This window comes from Stegodyphus dumicola, chromosome 6 (genome assembly GCF_044657685.1).
Source record: "Stegodyphus dumicola isolate Sdum_Otavi_A_Nest chromosome 6, ASM4465768v1".
Classification (NCBI taxonomy): domain Eukaryota; kingdom Metazoa; phylum Arthropoda; class Arachnida; order Araneae; family Eresidae; genus Stegodyphus; species Stegodyphus dumicola.
The window spans coordinates 44,879,541-44,896,407 of record NC_140773.1 but is presented as its reverse complement, the minus strand read 5'-3'; the positions used below and the strand labels follow the sequence as shown (position 1 = coordinate 44,896,407).

At 31.0% G+C, this 16,867-nt stretch overlaps 1 protein-coding gene across 1 annotated transcript in view; it reads left to right on the top strand.

The window, feature by feature from the left end:
* The window catches only part of Ttc7 (tetratricopeptide repeat domain 7), a 91,004-nt gene that overhangs the window by 3,536 nt on the left and 70,601 nt on the right, over positions 1-16,867 (top strand). Inside the window, exons 2-3 of the mRNA XM_035353007.2 lie at positions 8,280-8,431; positions 13,962-14,130. Coding sequence (XP_035208898.1) covers positions 8,280-8,431; positions 13,962-14,130 — 321 coding nt within the window. The remainder of the gene's footprint in view (positions 1-8,279; positions 8,432-13,961; positions 14,131-16,867) is intronic.

Genomic DNA, 16,867 nt, shown 5'->3' with positions numbered 1-16,867 from the left:
AACATTATTGGAGTAGGTTGTACAGCGCACATTCTACATGTAAGATCGAGCCATGGCCGGTGTTGCTTTGTTACCCGTAATTAATAGACTCTGATTTATCTTACTAATTTATTCACACACTCATTGTAAACTATATACACTTTGTACAAATTGAAATATATCAGATAATAGAATTGTTAGATTTATAAGATTACCACACTGAACATACTGAGCATTCGGCCTCCTCCACCGAAAGCCAGTCTCTCACTTACCCTTTTTTTTCCGCCAGAGGGTGCTCACTCTTTTCAGGGTTACAGTTTCGGAGAACCAGGCACTACACATTACTATTCAAACAGCATCTGACTTACTTCCAGTGGATCTTTAAAATATTTTTGCAAAAAGGTATTCGTATTTTTATATGTATATACTGTGTGTGTTGAAATTTTGAAGGACTTTTGTAAAAGCACAGAAATTGAATATAAAAGATTAGGTTAGGTTAGGTTATTTAATTACGGCAAAGCCTCGAGGGCTATCTGCCTAAGGGGAGGGATGCCTTCATGCAGGACTTTCTAAGGGAAACTGGCTCGTATACTCGTTACACATGGGGAAAATCACGAAAACACCCATGCAGCCAGCCCGTTCGCAGGATTCAAACCTCGGACCGAACTACCAGTGTTCAGGGACTTTACCGCTCGGCCGCTGGTGAGCCAAATATAAAAGAATTATTGGTTACAGCAAAACACTATGGCTAGCTCTTTTACCAGCTGTGGAAAATATTTTTAAAATATACGAATGATTAAAATCATACTTTTTAATTGCAAGATAAATGTCCAAGAATATTGCAGCTCTTTTTTGAAAATGATGCATCACATATTTGGCTTCAGTTCATCCACAACCAAGCTACATTATTTCACAATGCTCTGAAAATTATTGAAGGGAACAAAATTTCAATTGCGGAAGTGTCAATAATTTAAAAACAAAATTGTGAGAAAGAATTGATAACGATTACATTCCTTTAGTTATTCGAAAGGACATCACTAGGTTGAAAGAACAAGGTGCCATTAAACGACCTGATTTTCTGAAAGAAGTCAGAAATTTTTATAATAACTGCTTGGAATATCTTGAAGAACGCACAATTCTATTCGAGGATATTAAAAGTTTTCATTGGGTGACATTAAAAAAAAAAGAGATTTTATGGGAATATGTAGAAAAATCTTTTTAATATATTAGTAACCATTTTCCGAAAAATAATATTTGCGAAAAAATCTTTTTGATGAGGTGTCATTAGTAAAAAGATACGTTACTGAAGAAAAAATTAAATCTTGGTTGTCAGCAAATGGAAACCAGTCAAAAAAAAAAGGGGGGGACAGAGTTAACCCTTCATTTTAAACAGAATAATATTCTTTATGAAAATATTTGGAAAATTGTAGAACACGTGCTCTCCCTTCCAGGAACAAATGCAGCAACTGAATGTGTTTTTTCTAGTATCAATAAAATAGGGACAATTGAAAAAATGCAGTTGAACATTAAAACTTTAAAATCTGTATTAAGTGTGAAATATAATTTGACCATTTCATGTGAGAAATTTCATGACATTTTAATAAATGATCCAAATCTATTCCAAAGTATTCACTCGGGTAAAAAATATAACCATAGAAGAAAATCAAAATTTTAAATAAATTAAAAGACATATAGTTTTTTACAAATATTTTTATAGTTACCAATAGTTAATAATAAATATATTTTTGTATATTTATAGACAAATATATGAATGTATACAATAAAATGTATTTTTTTGAATTATTGGTCTGCTCTCACAACTAAATTACAATTCTCATTTCATTCCATTTGTCCCGCTTTGTCTCAATGAAAATGTGGTCACTTTACACTAAAGCCCTTTAAACAAGTTTCATGCTGTCAGTTTTTTACATGTTTAAATCAATTTTTTGGTATGGTCAATTTTCACCACACCAACTTTTCAGTGTCACACTTCCCTACCATGCTTTGTTTAGTAGGCTAACTGAGACAATCAGGTGTAAATGATATATTTTTTCCTTTGAGAAATAAACATGTAAGTACAGATCACAGCCAGTCTTTGACAGAGTGCCACTGTTAGTATTACAGATGTAAGATCTTATCTCATTGGGCATTTTACTGAAAAACATAGATATTCTTCCAAAGATAGCCTGGAATGTAGGATGTGAAAACAACTCCAAAAACTGTGTTCTCTGTTCACTAAGTATCCAGTTTCTAGAAGGGTAGGAATATGAAAAAAAGTTGCAAATTTAATGGAAATCAGGATAGAGGAATTGATTTTATTTTGCAATAAATCAATCCAAAGCATGCATGTATGCTATTGCTCATGCTTAGGCTAACTGTGGTCTGGCAGTTCTATTTCTTTATAACAAAATTTTATGTGAAAGTCATCATGCATTTCTAAATTTGAGAAGGAGGGGAGGGAAATATATTAAAGTTCCTTTTTTTATTTTACCTTGCATACCAGTGAAACAATTTTAATACTACTAAAAATGTACTTGTGGAAAAATTATAAAATAACAAATGTAAAAATATCTAACTTTTAAATGATTTCACAGCTAAAAACATGGAACTTGGAACAGAATTTGGCTAATCTTTAGAATATGGTAACAGGTAATTTGGCGACATTTTGGTAAGGCGATAAAGGTTACTAGCTAGGACTTTAGCAATAATCTGAGAAGTACACAGTTCGAATCACAGATTATTTTGTCTTAGAGAAATGAGAGATCATGAGACACGTAATGTGACATTTTCCAGAAAATATCAATGAGGATTTTAGCTAATAAGCACTTAGAAAGAATTTCGCTGCTAAAGTGCAGATCGCCCACTTATTTGTTTGGCACTTTTTATAAGAGTAAGAATTGGATTTTTGCCAATTTTCTTTGACTTTTTAAGTGAAAATAGGTCGATGTGTACATGGATAAAGTCATGAGTGTGCGCAATGCCATTTTTGTGCAATTCTGGGATTTTTTTTTTTTTAAAGGAAAATAGGTCGATGTGTACATGGATACCGTGTATATGCAATTCTTAAAAACATGGCAAGCAGTGGGCGATTCTACAATTTCTCCCAATTTTGCACCTAATCTTCGTCATGATTCAGCACATTTGTTCCATAAAAGTTCTAGCATAAGCGTAATTTGGCTAGCAAATTGTTGAAAAAAATGTTAAAAAAAAAAAAAAAAAAACATCCTTTACTTCGTGAAAACAAAATGGCGTCAAAAAAAACAAGCAGGTTGCTGTAGCAGGGTTGGTCGCCAAAAAATTGCCAAGTTACCATAATGTAAAGATTCACCCACAATTTTTATTCTGTCTGCCTGACATATCTTCAAAATCCTGAATAGCCTTTAAAAAATATAGTCAAAAGTCGTTAATCCGGACTCGTTGGGACCTTCGGCGATTCCGGATTATAGATCATCAGTTTAAATCTGGTAAGATGGCATGCAGAAATTATAAAATTAAAAATATGAAACCGTAATTTATGAAATAAAGAACAATTATGATCTAAAGGGTATCAAAATTTACAAAAAAAAGCTTAATATTTATTTGTTTACTTTATTAAACATTTCTTTCAATGTAAGTTGTTTAAGTTGCTTCATTTTTTACGTGATAATACATTCTCTTTAATTCTATAAACAGACATAATTTCTTGTTCAGTTACAAAGTTCCGCTGTTCAAGTCCTATAATTGCTGTGTTGCGAATACCGACTAATTTGTCAATCGAAATGTTTTCATTTTGAATAACCTCTGTCACTTTCTTCACTATCGGAAGCGAATTATAATGACAAGGAATTTGATTTAAATCATATCAAAGACGGAGTACATCGAAATGAAATACTGCATTTAGTAAGGAATTATAAGCCAAATAAAATAAAAACATCTGCCCTGAAGATAAGGATAGTGCTGACAGATCAACTTCCAATTCACTGCGCGCCCGCCGCTGCATTAAAGATAAACAAAGTTTAGATAAACAAAGGATATGCCTTTATCCATTTTTTGCAGCAATTCCCCTTTTTGTTTAATGAACTTCAAAATATACTTTCGCTTTGTAAATCCTTTACATATTAGTAAATATATGTCAGAAATTCTATTTGACATAATCGAAAGTTCAAGCTTACTTTTATAAAATTGCTCTAACATTTTTCAAAAAATAATAAGCCAGATCCAATTCAAAGATTAAGGAACAACGCAATCTGCAACATTAACTGAAATAGATAATTAGATAATTTTAGCTTAGCTTATACCATCCGTTATATATTAAACGCGCACTCGTAAACGTATTTTGCGCATGCGCACAAGCATATTCGCAGCCGCAAAGGTCTTACGCGCATGCGTCCTTTTGACGCATGCGCAGAAAGTTTGTAGCTTTGAGGTCCGGATTATGGGTGTCCGAATTAGCGACTTTTGACTGTATATCTAAATAAGAATATAGTAAATGTAATATAAACTGAGATGGGAAAATATTGGTGTTACAACTTTTGGTACTGTTTTGTTATCGGAACCGGATTTGGAAATGTATGGATGTATGTGTTCATGGATGAATGTTGTACATGTAGGTATGGTGTGTGTATGTACGCACACATATGCATACACGTACATACACATCTGAATCCAATCCCAATAATAGAAGAGTACCCAACTTTTCAAGATATATATGTATAAATTTATATCTTGAAATAATGTATAGTGACCTCTGACCAAAATGCAAGCTTTATAACTATTTTCTATGCTGTATCTTAGATGGTACACAAGTTGCTGCAATAACAAAGCATATTCATAATAAGTAGACACCCTCAGATGTATGGCGTCGCCAAATGTTTCGATATGTGTTATACACTGGTTTTTGGTACGATTGTGTGTTCTGCGATGGTTTTTGGTGTGATTTTGTTTGTGTGGCAACACTTTTGATGTTGAAACTTAATTTTGTTGGAGTGGTTTTATTTGCTGGTTGGTTGGTTTGGTGGACGTTTTGAAATGGCTTATGTTGCAATGAAAGATGTAAATTTCAGTCATGTATTTTGAATTGTGTGCAAGGTAAATTTAGTATTAAAACATATGGATGAAATTTTATTCACGAATGTATGCTGGACTTTGTATGCTCTGTGTCTCAGAAGATTGGGGGGAGGGAGGATAAAGTGGTGGAAATTGACGAGTTTTGCTGATGTTTGAAATTGATATTTCTGCTGAAGAAGCATACACAGTGGTGAGTGCATTTTATTTTATTGTTCTTATTTTGTAGAATGTTGTGTTCATTTTTTTTTCTATGAATTTCTGTCATTATTGTTTTTTTTTTTAATTCTTTGTAATTTATTTTAGATTTTAGTTTTTATTTTATTGATTTATGCACAATGTCGAGGCTGTGCGCAGTGCCTAGATTGTGCAATTCACTGCATTATCTTAGTTTATTTTAGTGAGGTGTGCGTAATTTCTAGATTCTTACGCTGTATAGATTGTGCAATTCTCTGATTTTTTTTTTTTTTTAAGTTAAAACAGATCGCTGTGTACGTAGATTCCTGTCAAATATTTTTGGTTTTTGGTAAACTTTACGTTTTTCTTATCTAATATTTTTTTTTTTTTTTTCCGGATTTTTCACGTAAATTGTGTGTTAAAAACGTGGTTTTTGCAAACAAGCTCTGGCTTTAAGTTCGAAATGTTGACAAAAAATTTAGATAGTAGTATGGGGCCATGGAAGACCAACATGTAAGTATAAATCACAACCATTCTTTGGCAGAGTGTCATACTTACGATCACAGAAGTAAATTCTAATCTGACTGACATTTTACTGAAATACATAGAGACTCTTCCCCAGGTCTGTGTCAATCCTAATCGGCTCTGTCATGCAAATGTCTAGCGAGTGCCTTTATGCAGTGATGATATTAAAGGGAAACTGCTTATACACATTTGCAGCAGTATCTTTTGTAGATATTTTCAGGCGACTGCATGTGTTTTGCTCTTTTCAAACTGTAACATGTCTGGAACCACTCTTGAAACAAAAATGAAACTTATCAGTAAAGAGACTTGACTCTAGGTTATGGTACTGTAGTGATGATGATGACCTGAGTAAAATTTTAAACTCAACTACCATTCAAGGTCAGTGCTGAATTAAGGGAAAGTCTTTACAAATGGCTGCTCAGAGTGCATAGTTGCTTTGTATCTCTCAGTATCAATTTAAATTGGTATTTCTATTATGCTAATGCTATAATTAACTCATTATAGCATTGGTAGAGGCCAAAACCTGTTTCACTGAAACATCTAAAATGCCTGTATATATGTATTTTGTTGAAATTGATTTCTTTCCCCATGCCAAGTAGAATGCTACAATGCTAACAATAACCTACATAAATAAAGCAAAGATTTCTCTCTTGGCATCTTCATGTGCTTTCACCAATGTGTGTGTTTTCCCTTAGGACAGGATTGCAACTTTGGCCATCAATAGGACCTAAACAAAGGAGAAGGAAGGCACATTCAAATAACAGAACTACTTTAAGTCGCTTCAAAATAATGATTGGCATGTCATTTAATAACACCCAAAAACAATGAGCCATGCACTATTGGCATGTGATGCATGTGACCAATGCATCTCTACCAATGCATGTGATTGGTAGAAAGCACTAGGCAGAAAATAATTCATGCGTTTGGGTGACCTGACGATGTCTGAATGGCTGGATGTTTTGGACAACTTCAATGTGAAAAAGTTAAGGTTGCCAGAAATGACATATGTTGTGAGTTGATACTAACTTAATTCAATGCTTCTCAAGTGTTGACAATAAAATGCACTTTGCTCTCTTCTCATTTGAACTTAAATTAGCACTTCTCATTTAGTGAACAGTTGACAGTTATATATGTAGCTATTCAGTTCTTTACATGTTTGTCCATGTGGTTAATGGAACTTAAGATAAATGGCAGCAGTATTGTATCATTATAATGGAGTGTTGATAATATATTATTCCAATAAAGTATAACTAGAATAATGTACCTTGGAAACTTAAAAAGGAAAGAAAAATATTTCAAATCGAACAATATGTAATTAAAATTCAGTTGTTATATCAAATCGAGCTAGTAGCATTTATGTATTCAAATTATTATTATCTAAATAAGGATGTTTTTAAGGAAACAAATTGCACAAACTTTCTAGCAGCATGTGTTTTCTCTAAAACATGAACAAATCTTTTTAGTTTTTATCTGCTGGAGTCCATTTTAATAAATGAAACATATAGTATTTGTTACAAGAGTAAGTAATTATTTTGAATGCGTAATCAAAAATCTGTTGTAATGTATGCCTTTGTTTATCAATTATAAATTATATATTTTAGTTATTGTACATGATTTTATTTTAAATTATTGAAATATTTAACATATCATTCAGGATTGCTAAGTCTTTTTATCATTTGTTACCTATCTTTTATAGGTGAAGAAAAGTTTATATTTTTAAAATTCAAAACCAGAAAATCTATTCGAAAATTAAATTCTTTCACTTCCCTGAAGTAAAAGATTCTCTCTATTAGCATTCCTAAAACTCTACATCATCATTAACTTAAAATATATTTTTGATTCATTTCATGAATGGTTCCTTTTATAGTAATAATTAATTTATACTGTGTATCAACAAGTTAAATCTTAATGTTCCGTGCATCTATTTAAAAGCTTGGCATTGAGCCATCTAATGACTCTTGGCATGTATACAGGCTGGCATTGAATCATTTTCTAGTGATTGCATGGTTAAGCACTTAACTGTTGCAGTTCTTGAAGCTAAGACAGCAGGAGTTATGTCTGTTAGTTCCATATCATCTCAAAAATTTATTCAAAAACTTTTTGGTGGTATGTAGATTATGTCTTTCAGTGAGAAATGTTAAAATTTTCTGTATCTTTAAATAAATAAATTATGACAAGGAAGTGAATATATAGCAGTACTGGGCAATAATTACCTTGTTTTAAGATTTTTTGCATCTTTGAATAAAACAAATTATGATAAGGAGGTGAATAAAATGCAAAATTGGACGTAATTACCTTGTTTCTGTTGTATTTTACACATTCAGAGAGTGCTTATAATTTGGAATTTATATCTCTTCAACATTGGATTTCAGTGTTTTGTATTTAAGTATTTGTTTTAATAATATCTCTTTAAAAATGCAATTGTTTATACTGTTTTAATATTTTATAACTTTTGAAATTCTGTCTTGTATATAATTTCTGAAGTTATAAAATATATATAAAAATTGAATAACCATTACTTATAATATATATTTAATTTTTTGTTGTTATTTCAGATGTGCTAGTAAATTTTCTTATTGGAGAATGCAAATTGGAACAATTTCTTGAAGAAAGCCCCCCAATTGAAAGTAACATCTCAAAAGCAAAAACTGGATTGACTGAAGCAAAGAGATATTTGCAGACATGTATTAGTGAACAAGGTGCTAAGGTAAATTTGTATGTTGTTCTTCATTAGAATGTGAGATTTAAAGTTAAAATAAACTGTTTTATTTTTAGATGACTTTTACCGATCTTACAGCAAAATGAGGTTCCTTCGAACCATCATAAGACAATTTTCTGTGATTTATAAGTACATAATTGTTTGTGTGGCATTTTTAGAAAACAGAACATAAAGCATGTAAGATATATAACATTTGAATTATAGTTGATATATTTTTGAAAAATTGTTTTCCTGAAGAAGCTTCTCATCTCTGCAAAATAGAGCATGTCTAAATTATGAATGTACAGAATATCCTTATGAGAAAAAACACATTACATCGAAAATTTAACTCTGGAAAAATATCCAGCTATAAGTTTCTTTTCCTTTTCTAGTAATTTTTTATACAAATTTCACAGTTTTGACGTAATATGAATACTGAAAAATAACTTTAAAAATGTATTTAATTGAAAATCTGTAGAAATGTGGATTTATGCTTGCAGTTTCCCTGGTATTTTTATCCCCCTGCAAATTGATTAAATATGCTGTAATAACCCCAAAAAATATGCTATGAACTTAAAGAAATTTTGTTCTGCATATTCCCCCTGTAATACTTCTTTGGCGAAATGAAGCAACTCCAATGATGGAACACAGCAATAACTTTTATTTAACACTCAAAAAAATGGCGACATACAAACAAGAAGATAAAACATATTCTATCATTTAAAATTAAATTACATTCTTCGTGTGAGAGTCGCACGTGGCACTCGAGTCTGGTTTCAAATATTGCCATTCACAAATACCTTAATGTTCATCTATTTAAGTTATTTAAACTACAAGATTTTAATATTATTTAAATTTGTTACAACCTCTCCCCCTTCGAAAGCTTATAAGCTCGGCTTGCTCAATTGCTTAAAGAGAAAAGATAACTTCTCTCATAAGTTTCCAAATTTTCAGGCCGAAAATTTTAAATTAAAAAATATTTTACACCACATTTAAATAGGAAGAAAATAGACAGTGTTCAAATTAGTCTTCTTTTTTTTTTCTTGACGGCACCTAGATCTCTTCCATGGTGGACCAGTTCCTCGGCTATAATTCACAGCAAAGCCTTTCCTCAGTTCATCTGTGCCTTTCGGATAATATTCATTTGTCATTTACTTCGACAATTGTTTTCTTCATCTATTAGTAGTGGCTTTGATATTAAATCAAAAGCCGAAAGATGATGATAACGCTGCATTGCAAAATGATTCTCAATATTAATTTCTTTATCATTTTTCAAATTTTCGTGAACATCTTCCACGTTTAATTCTGGTGATTTAACTTCTTCAAATACATCTCTGGATGCTTTATTTTCTTCCTTCATCGGTTCAAAGATCTGCTCTTCAGCTATTTTTCTTTTCCTTTGAGCTCTAGTAGAAACGGCATTAAAATGGTATCACTAAGTTTACGTTCAAGTGATAAACTAATAAAATAAGGCAGTTCAGTGTTAACAGGAAGTAATAACCTGATATCACTAATATTACGTTCAGTGATGAACTAATAAAATAAGGCAATTCAATATTAACAGGAAGTAATAACCTGGTATCACTAATATTATGTTCAGTGATGAACAAATTAAATAAGACAATTCAATATCAACAGGAAGTTACGTTCAGTGATGAACTAATAAAATAAGGCAATTTAATATCAACAGGAAGTAATAACCTGGTATCACTAATATTGCGTGCAGTGATGAACTAATAAAATAAAGCAATTCAATATTAACAGAAAGCAATAATCTGGTATCACTAATATTGCATTCAGTGATGAGCTAATAACATAAAGCAATTCAATATTAACAGAAAGTAATAATCTGGTATCACTAATATTATGTTCAGTGATGAGCTAATAAAATAAAAATACGCACGATTATTCGATCTCGTCGGTGCCTCCAAAATAATTAAGATTGTAATACTTCTTTGGCGAAATGAAGCAACTCCAATGATGGAACACAGCAATAACTTTTATTTAACACTAAAAAAATGGCGACATACAAACAAGAAGATAAAACATATTCTATCATTTAAAATTAAATTACATTCTTCGTGCGAGAGTCGCACGTGGCACTCGAGTCTGGTTTCAAATATTGCCATTCACAAATACCTTAATGTTCATCTATTTAAGTCATTTAAACTACAAGATTTTAATATTATTTAAATCTGTTACACCCCTCATATTCTTCTGTACTGGTTTTAATAATGCATACCTATCAAAAATAATTGTTCCATCTTTGATTTTATTATCCAATTTTTCCAGGTAAAATTTAAGTGAAACTAACTGCTTGCGCTATCAGGAAACAAAGCATAGGACTGTTGTAAATATGATCTGGCTTTCTTCAAACCAGTTTTGTATTCTCATTATTATGGTTTCTTTGTATTTCTCCCTTTTACCATATTTTTTCTTTTATGATGCATAAATGTACAATGACTCCCAAAAGTGTTCGCACACTTTAAAAATTTGTAGAAAAAGAGGTGTATGCCAAAACTGAATTCAAATGTAAAGCAAAACTGAACTTTTATTTTTTTATTTATGACTTTTTTATGACTTTTTCTGAAATTAAAAAATATAAGGAAGCCTAGATAAAACATGGCACAAAACTGATTGTCCACTGAAAAGTTTCGTAAAATTTAATAAATAAAATTGTCTTTTTTACTTTTGCATTTTGATGACATTTAAAAATGTGCTTGGCTTTATTCTTTGCTTGCGTACTTTGTTATATCTTATTTAATATTTAAAAATGGCTCCTAGTCATAAGAAAACAAATATCACTTTAAAATTGATAATTTTTCATCATAATGGTGAAAAATTGATCTGGGATATTGCTAAATTAGTAAATTTATGATAAAAAGCTTTAAAGAAAAAAATCAGATAGAACCTAAAGTAAGAAGAGGTAGTCCGGCAAACTTAACATGATCAGAGATTTGTAGTTAGAAAATTTGTGGAAAATCCACGTTTGAGTACTATGAAGGTTTTAGTATGAGATGCGCCCTCTGCTCGAAGAAAATTTTTTCATGTGCAAGAAATAGAAAGCTTATTCCTTCCTTTGCAAAATCAATAGTAAATAAGCCGGAAGCATATTGGTACCATGTCTTATTTGCATATGAAAGGAAATTTAACGTTCTTGGTTCCAATTGGCTTTTAATTGCGTGGAGAAGAAAAAAAGAGGAACCTGATCCCCAGAAACTTGGTTGGAACAGTAAAGCGTGGCGGTGGTTGGAACAGTAAAGCATGGCAGTGTGTGGTGCATGTCAGAAACAGGATTAGGTAATTTAGTATTTATTGATGGCATAATGAACCATGCTATTTATTTAAATATTTTAGGATGTAATTTAAACTTATCCACAAAAAATTTGGGTATTGAAAACAACTGTATTTTTTATCAGGATAACGATTTTAGGCACATGATCTTCAACTTTTGTCTTTGGTGCATCTATAATTGTCCACAAGTTCTGAAAACACCTCAGTCACAAGATAAAAAAATCGATAGAATGCATTCGGGGGACTTAAAGGGTTAGAGTATGTAAACACAACCTAAAAATGAAATCTGAACTAAAAACAGGAAAAATGGAAGAATGGAGGGACATTGATGCAGATATTACAAACAACAACTACAAAATAACGAACTCTATACGTGATACCCCAGAGGACCTCATACCCCCAGATCTTTGAAAGCTGTCATAAATGCTGCAAGATATCCTACAAAATACTAACTAACAGAAATACTACAACATTTACTAATATGTGCTAATTTCTTTAAAGTGTATGAAGACTTTTGTGAGATAACTTTTTTATTACTCTTTTGATTATTGATTTTAAAAAAATACCATGTTCATAAATTAACTCATGTATTTTTGCTAAGCAAAAGTTATAGATAGTATTAAAAAATTCTCATTCTCAAATGTTATTTTTTTTTTAAATGAGTAAAGCAATATTTCACTGAGAATCCTAAGTGTACAAACACTTTTGAGAACCACTGTAATTTTATTAAAACAAAATGTTACGGTCCTTCAATAGTGTAACATGATTCTGTGAAAAATGAGTAACTTTTATGCATTTAGTTGGAAAATCCTAAAAAACTGAATTAATTAATAACTAAATAAACAGTAAAGAAAAATTACGAGAAGCTAATTTAAGTAAAGAATAATAATATACAAAGTTAAGAGAGAATTTACATGATTGTATCATCAAGGCAGATAAATACTAAGAAATTACCATCAGTGAAAATCACTGGTAGCAGTTAGTGCTGTAATAATATTGATTTTTGATTTTTAGCGCACATTTATTATTACAGTATAATTTAAATTTTTGGTACTATTCTGTTTCGAGAGCCGTAAAAAATCGCCAAACTATTGTTGATGCTAATGCTGCCAAAAATAATTGCGGCAGGAAAGTAAGTATAATAGTAAATAACTATCAAAGATTAATGTTTCAATTTAGATGAAAGGTTAATTTCATATAATTTATTTTTTTATTATTATAATTTAAGCGAAAAAGGCTAAACATGACTGAATGGAAGCAAAAGAGTAAATAACTATTTCAGATCATTATTTTTATTTATATAAAAATTGCTAAACATAACTGAATGGAGGCCTGCATCGCTATTTCGCTACCGACTTATCGCTAAAGCATAATTTCATCTCGTTGGTTGTTCAAGCGTAATTTTCTATAATGAATGATGCCTTTTCTTTGAAAATATTCTCGGTAAAGTGCAGAATCGCTCACTTATTTGTTTGCCGCTTTTTACAACGGTAAAAACAATTCGATTTTTGTCAATTTTCTTTTACTTTTTAAGTGAAAATAGGTCGATGTGTACATAGATAAAGCCAAGGGTGTGTGCAGTGCCATTTTTGTGCAATTCTGGGATTTTTTTTAAGTGAAAATAGTAGTATGTGCAATTCTTAAAAACGCGTCAAACAATGGGTGATTCTGCACTTTAGCCAAAATTCTATTGCCGACTTTTCATCATGGGTAATTCCCAAATTGTTAAATCCATCAGATATTTAAAAGGGATTTAAAAATTAAAGTAGTATTTCAACGGCGTCTTAAGAAATGTAGAACTATATAAACTTACTTAATCTGAAATCAGCGTGTACGCTAGATTTGGCGCAATGTTAAATGGGCGCGTTTGCTAGATTTGGCGCTTTTGTGTATACATTTTCGCTGCAATTTTTCACGGTCCTCAAAACCGAATAGTACCAAATTTCTTATTACATAAAATTTTGACGATTCATTAAACTGTGTAATATTTTATTTATTTTTTTAAAAAAATTTTACGTGCAATACATCAGATATGAAGGCAACAAATTCCGTTTCTGTAAACTTTTGTGCTAAATTTAGAAAAAATCTTGATTTTTCATTGCAAGTCTTGTATGCTAATTACTTAGCATAATTATGTTTCCAGTTGAGAATTATACAGTGTATGTTAAAATATTTTTCAGTGCTTTCCTTTGTGTATTTTGTAGTGATATACTGTTTGTGCTATTTCTTACTGTAATCATTTTAGCTAGGTGTTATGCGAGATGCTCATTTACTTCTTGCAAAGCTGTTATATGCGCAAGGGCTGTATGAAGATGCGCTTTCTCACTTGAATAAAGGTGGGTTGGATAGTCTGACTGAGAAGCAGCTGAGCAATCGCATTATGAAAGTAGTTGCAGAGTCTTTTGCTTTAAAAGGTAAGAGAGAGTTATAACTTCTCTTTTATACATATATAGGTCAGAACAAATTTTACTAAAGATTTAGATCTGTTATTGGAACTCTATATTATCAGATAGTGCTTTTCTAGATTCAGAAATGTATGTATGTATGTATGCTTGTATCAGGGTTGGTACGCTACAGGGAAAACCAGAAAAAGTCAGGGAATTCGAAAATTGACCAAAAAAGTCAAGGAATTTAAATATTTTAGTTCAAATCTGGAAAAGTCAGAAAACGCTGTACGACGATCCCCCCAAAAAAGCAAGTGTTACGCCAACGTTGGAAGCAATAACTTTGTTGCTGAATTGTGTATCGTGTGAGTGTCATTCGAGCAGCTGGCATAGAGCCAGTTTTCCCATGAAATTGTCTATTAGAATAGCAAAGCAAGTTTCTGGCAACTTTAGTTTCCAGTAGCCTCAAGAATCGAGAGACTCGCATGTGCAGTTCATGTTGGACTAAAGAAAATACCTTTCCATTCTGGTTTACAACAAAATCAGTTTAACCTTAGTATACGGTACCATGGAGGCTATTCATGTACTCTTCTAATGAAAGAACGTCTATGTAAAGAAAAAAAGGTTTCATAGACGTAATGTAAATTACTTTGCTATAACCCCACTAGCAAGCAGAGGGAAAACTCGCCAAAGGATTTGGTGATAGAATCTGCCAGCAAGAATTTTCCCCTCCGCGATGTGTATAGGAAATGGTGGAGCACGTTTTAAGAAGAAACTTTCTTTGACAAAGCATTTCTTCTTTGATTTTTGCAATATTTTATACTTGGATTTTTATACTTTTTTTATCAAAAGAACTAATCTATTAATTAATTTACTTGTGCTGAATAATATTTTCTTTTCCATTTAAGTTTAAACAATATTTGTTTTATGTACTCTTGATAAATGTGACCTTTGAACTTTGACGCTAGCTTCATGCTTTGGCGACAGATATTATTTCACACATGCGCAGCTGTTTGCCTCTGCTTTGGGACGGAATCATTCCTGTTCCGGAGAAGTTTTCCATCTTAACAATACGTATTTTTTCATTTTGACCTCCATGTATGATACATACGGGATTTGGCGACATTATGATGAGCAGTAACAACACACTTATCTCTCTGTTTAAGAAGGTGTTGACAGTAAACCGGTCATTTTGGTGTTTGTGGCAATTTTCAAAATTGTGGCCAAGATCGTACCGTAAACTAGGATTTTAGCACAAAATTTTTTAATCTTTTTTTTTTTTTTTTTTTTTAATAAATGCCTTATTTTTCATTTTTCAGTAAAATAAAAAAAAAAATAGCAATCGGTCATCTAGGCTAAAGTTTAATATAACTATATTCACCAAAATATCATTGATTATTGTAATCCAATTTTAAAGTAAATAACTTCATTTTAGTGTTATTTATATTATTTAATGTTGCTTCTTTCCTCTAAATTTATTTATTATTAGATAATAATACTTTCAAATTTCAGGCAATTTTCTCTGGCATAATTCTGAAACTAAAATCTAGCAGTATGATGACATACTATCATGAAATTTAATGTACATATTTTTGCTTATGTATGCTGCTAAATACTATAAATATAAAATACCTGAATTTATTTTTCAAAATATCATTAAATAGATTTCTTTCTTTTGTTTAGCTGCAAAATGTCTACAAACAATTTTTTTTTTTTTTTAACCAGATTGGCCAGATTCTGAGCTCGATCTTCAGTGGAGAAAACAACTCCTATTATCAGGGTTCATACGGTCCTTAAGAGTCCTTAAATTTTTGGGAACCGATTTTTGGTCCTTAAAAGTCCTTTATTTCGGCCAAAATCAACAGAAGGTCCTTAATTTTAATCATCTGAAATTTCTGTCTGTTTTTATGACTGCCATTTTGAGTGTGAATTAGCATTTTGGAGGAATATTTTTGCCGATTCCCTGACATATATGGTTATCTTTTGAATGGGTTATAATTTGTTTCTATTTCTAATATATATGATGGGATACTCGAGTTTCTAACCAAGAAGTGAAACATAAGCATTTGGAAATTCATATTTTCTAATAAAGAGCTGTTAAATAAGTTTTCGCTTTTGGGGATGTGAATTCTTTTATTAAACGGTTCTAAATTTGGCGACATGTCAACTTTTTGGCGATTTTAAGATCAGTTTCTATAGAAAATTTTTAATTCTGAGATCTGAAAATTTGTCAACGATTTTTTTTAAAACATCATAACATGTTGAAATTATATTTAAAAATAACATTAAAATAAAACTTTTTTATTTTTTGCTGTCATATTATAAAGTTTCATTTTGGCAACTTATTATACAATATTTTGAATCTGAAAAATACACAAGTTATAATGTTATAGAGCATAATATACGAAACAGCTCTTAGCAAAACCAAAATTAGCTATGCAATTAATTAAAAATGTCTTCTTTTTAATTTTTTCGTAGTAAACGTTCTTTCCATGTAATTGTCTCAGAATATTCAAAATTCTCAGAAAATACATCAGTTTTCTCTATAAAATTAATTTTACACTTTTTCCCTCCTCTTTTTTTTTTTTTTTTCCAAAATATTTCTGGCTTTTTGCTGTTACAGAATTGGCTAAACCTCTAGACTGACCAAGTATGTGACAAAATGAGATAAAAAAATCAACATAAAGCTAACTATTAGTAAAACGTAAATGTCACTTATTATCTTTCAAATATGCGCAACTACTATAAGTGTAAAATATTTAATGCT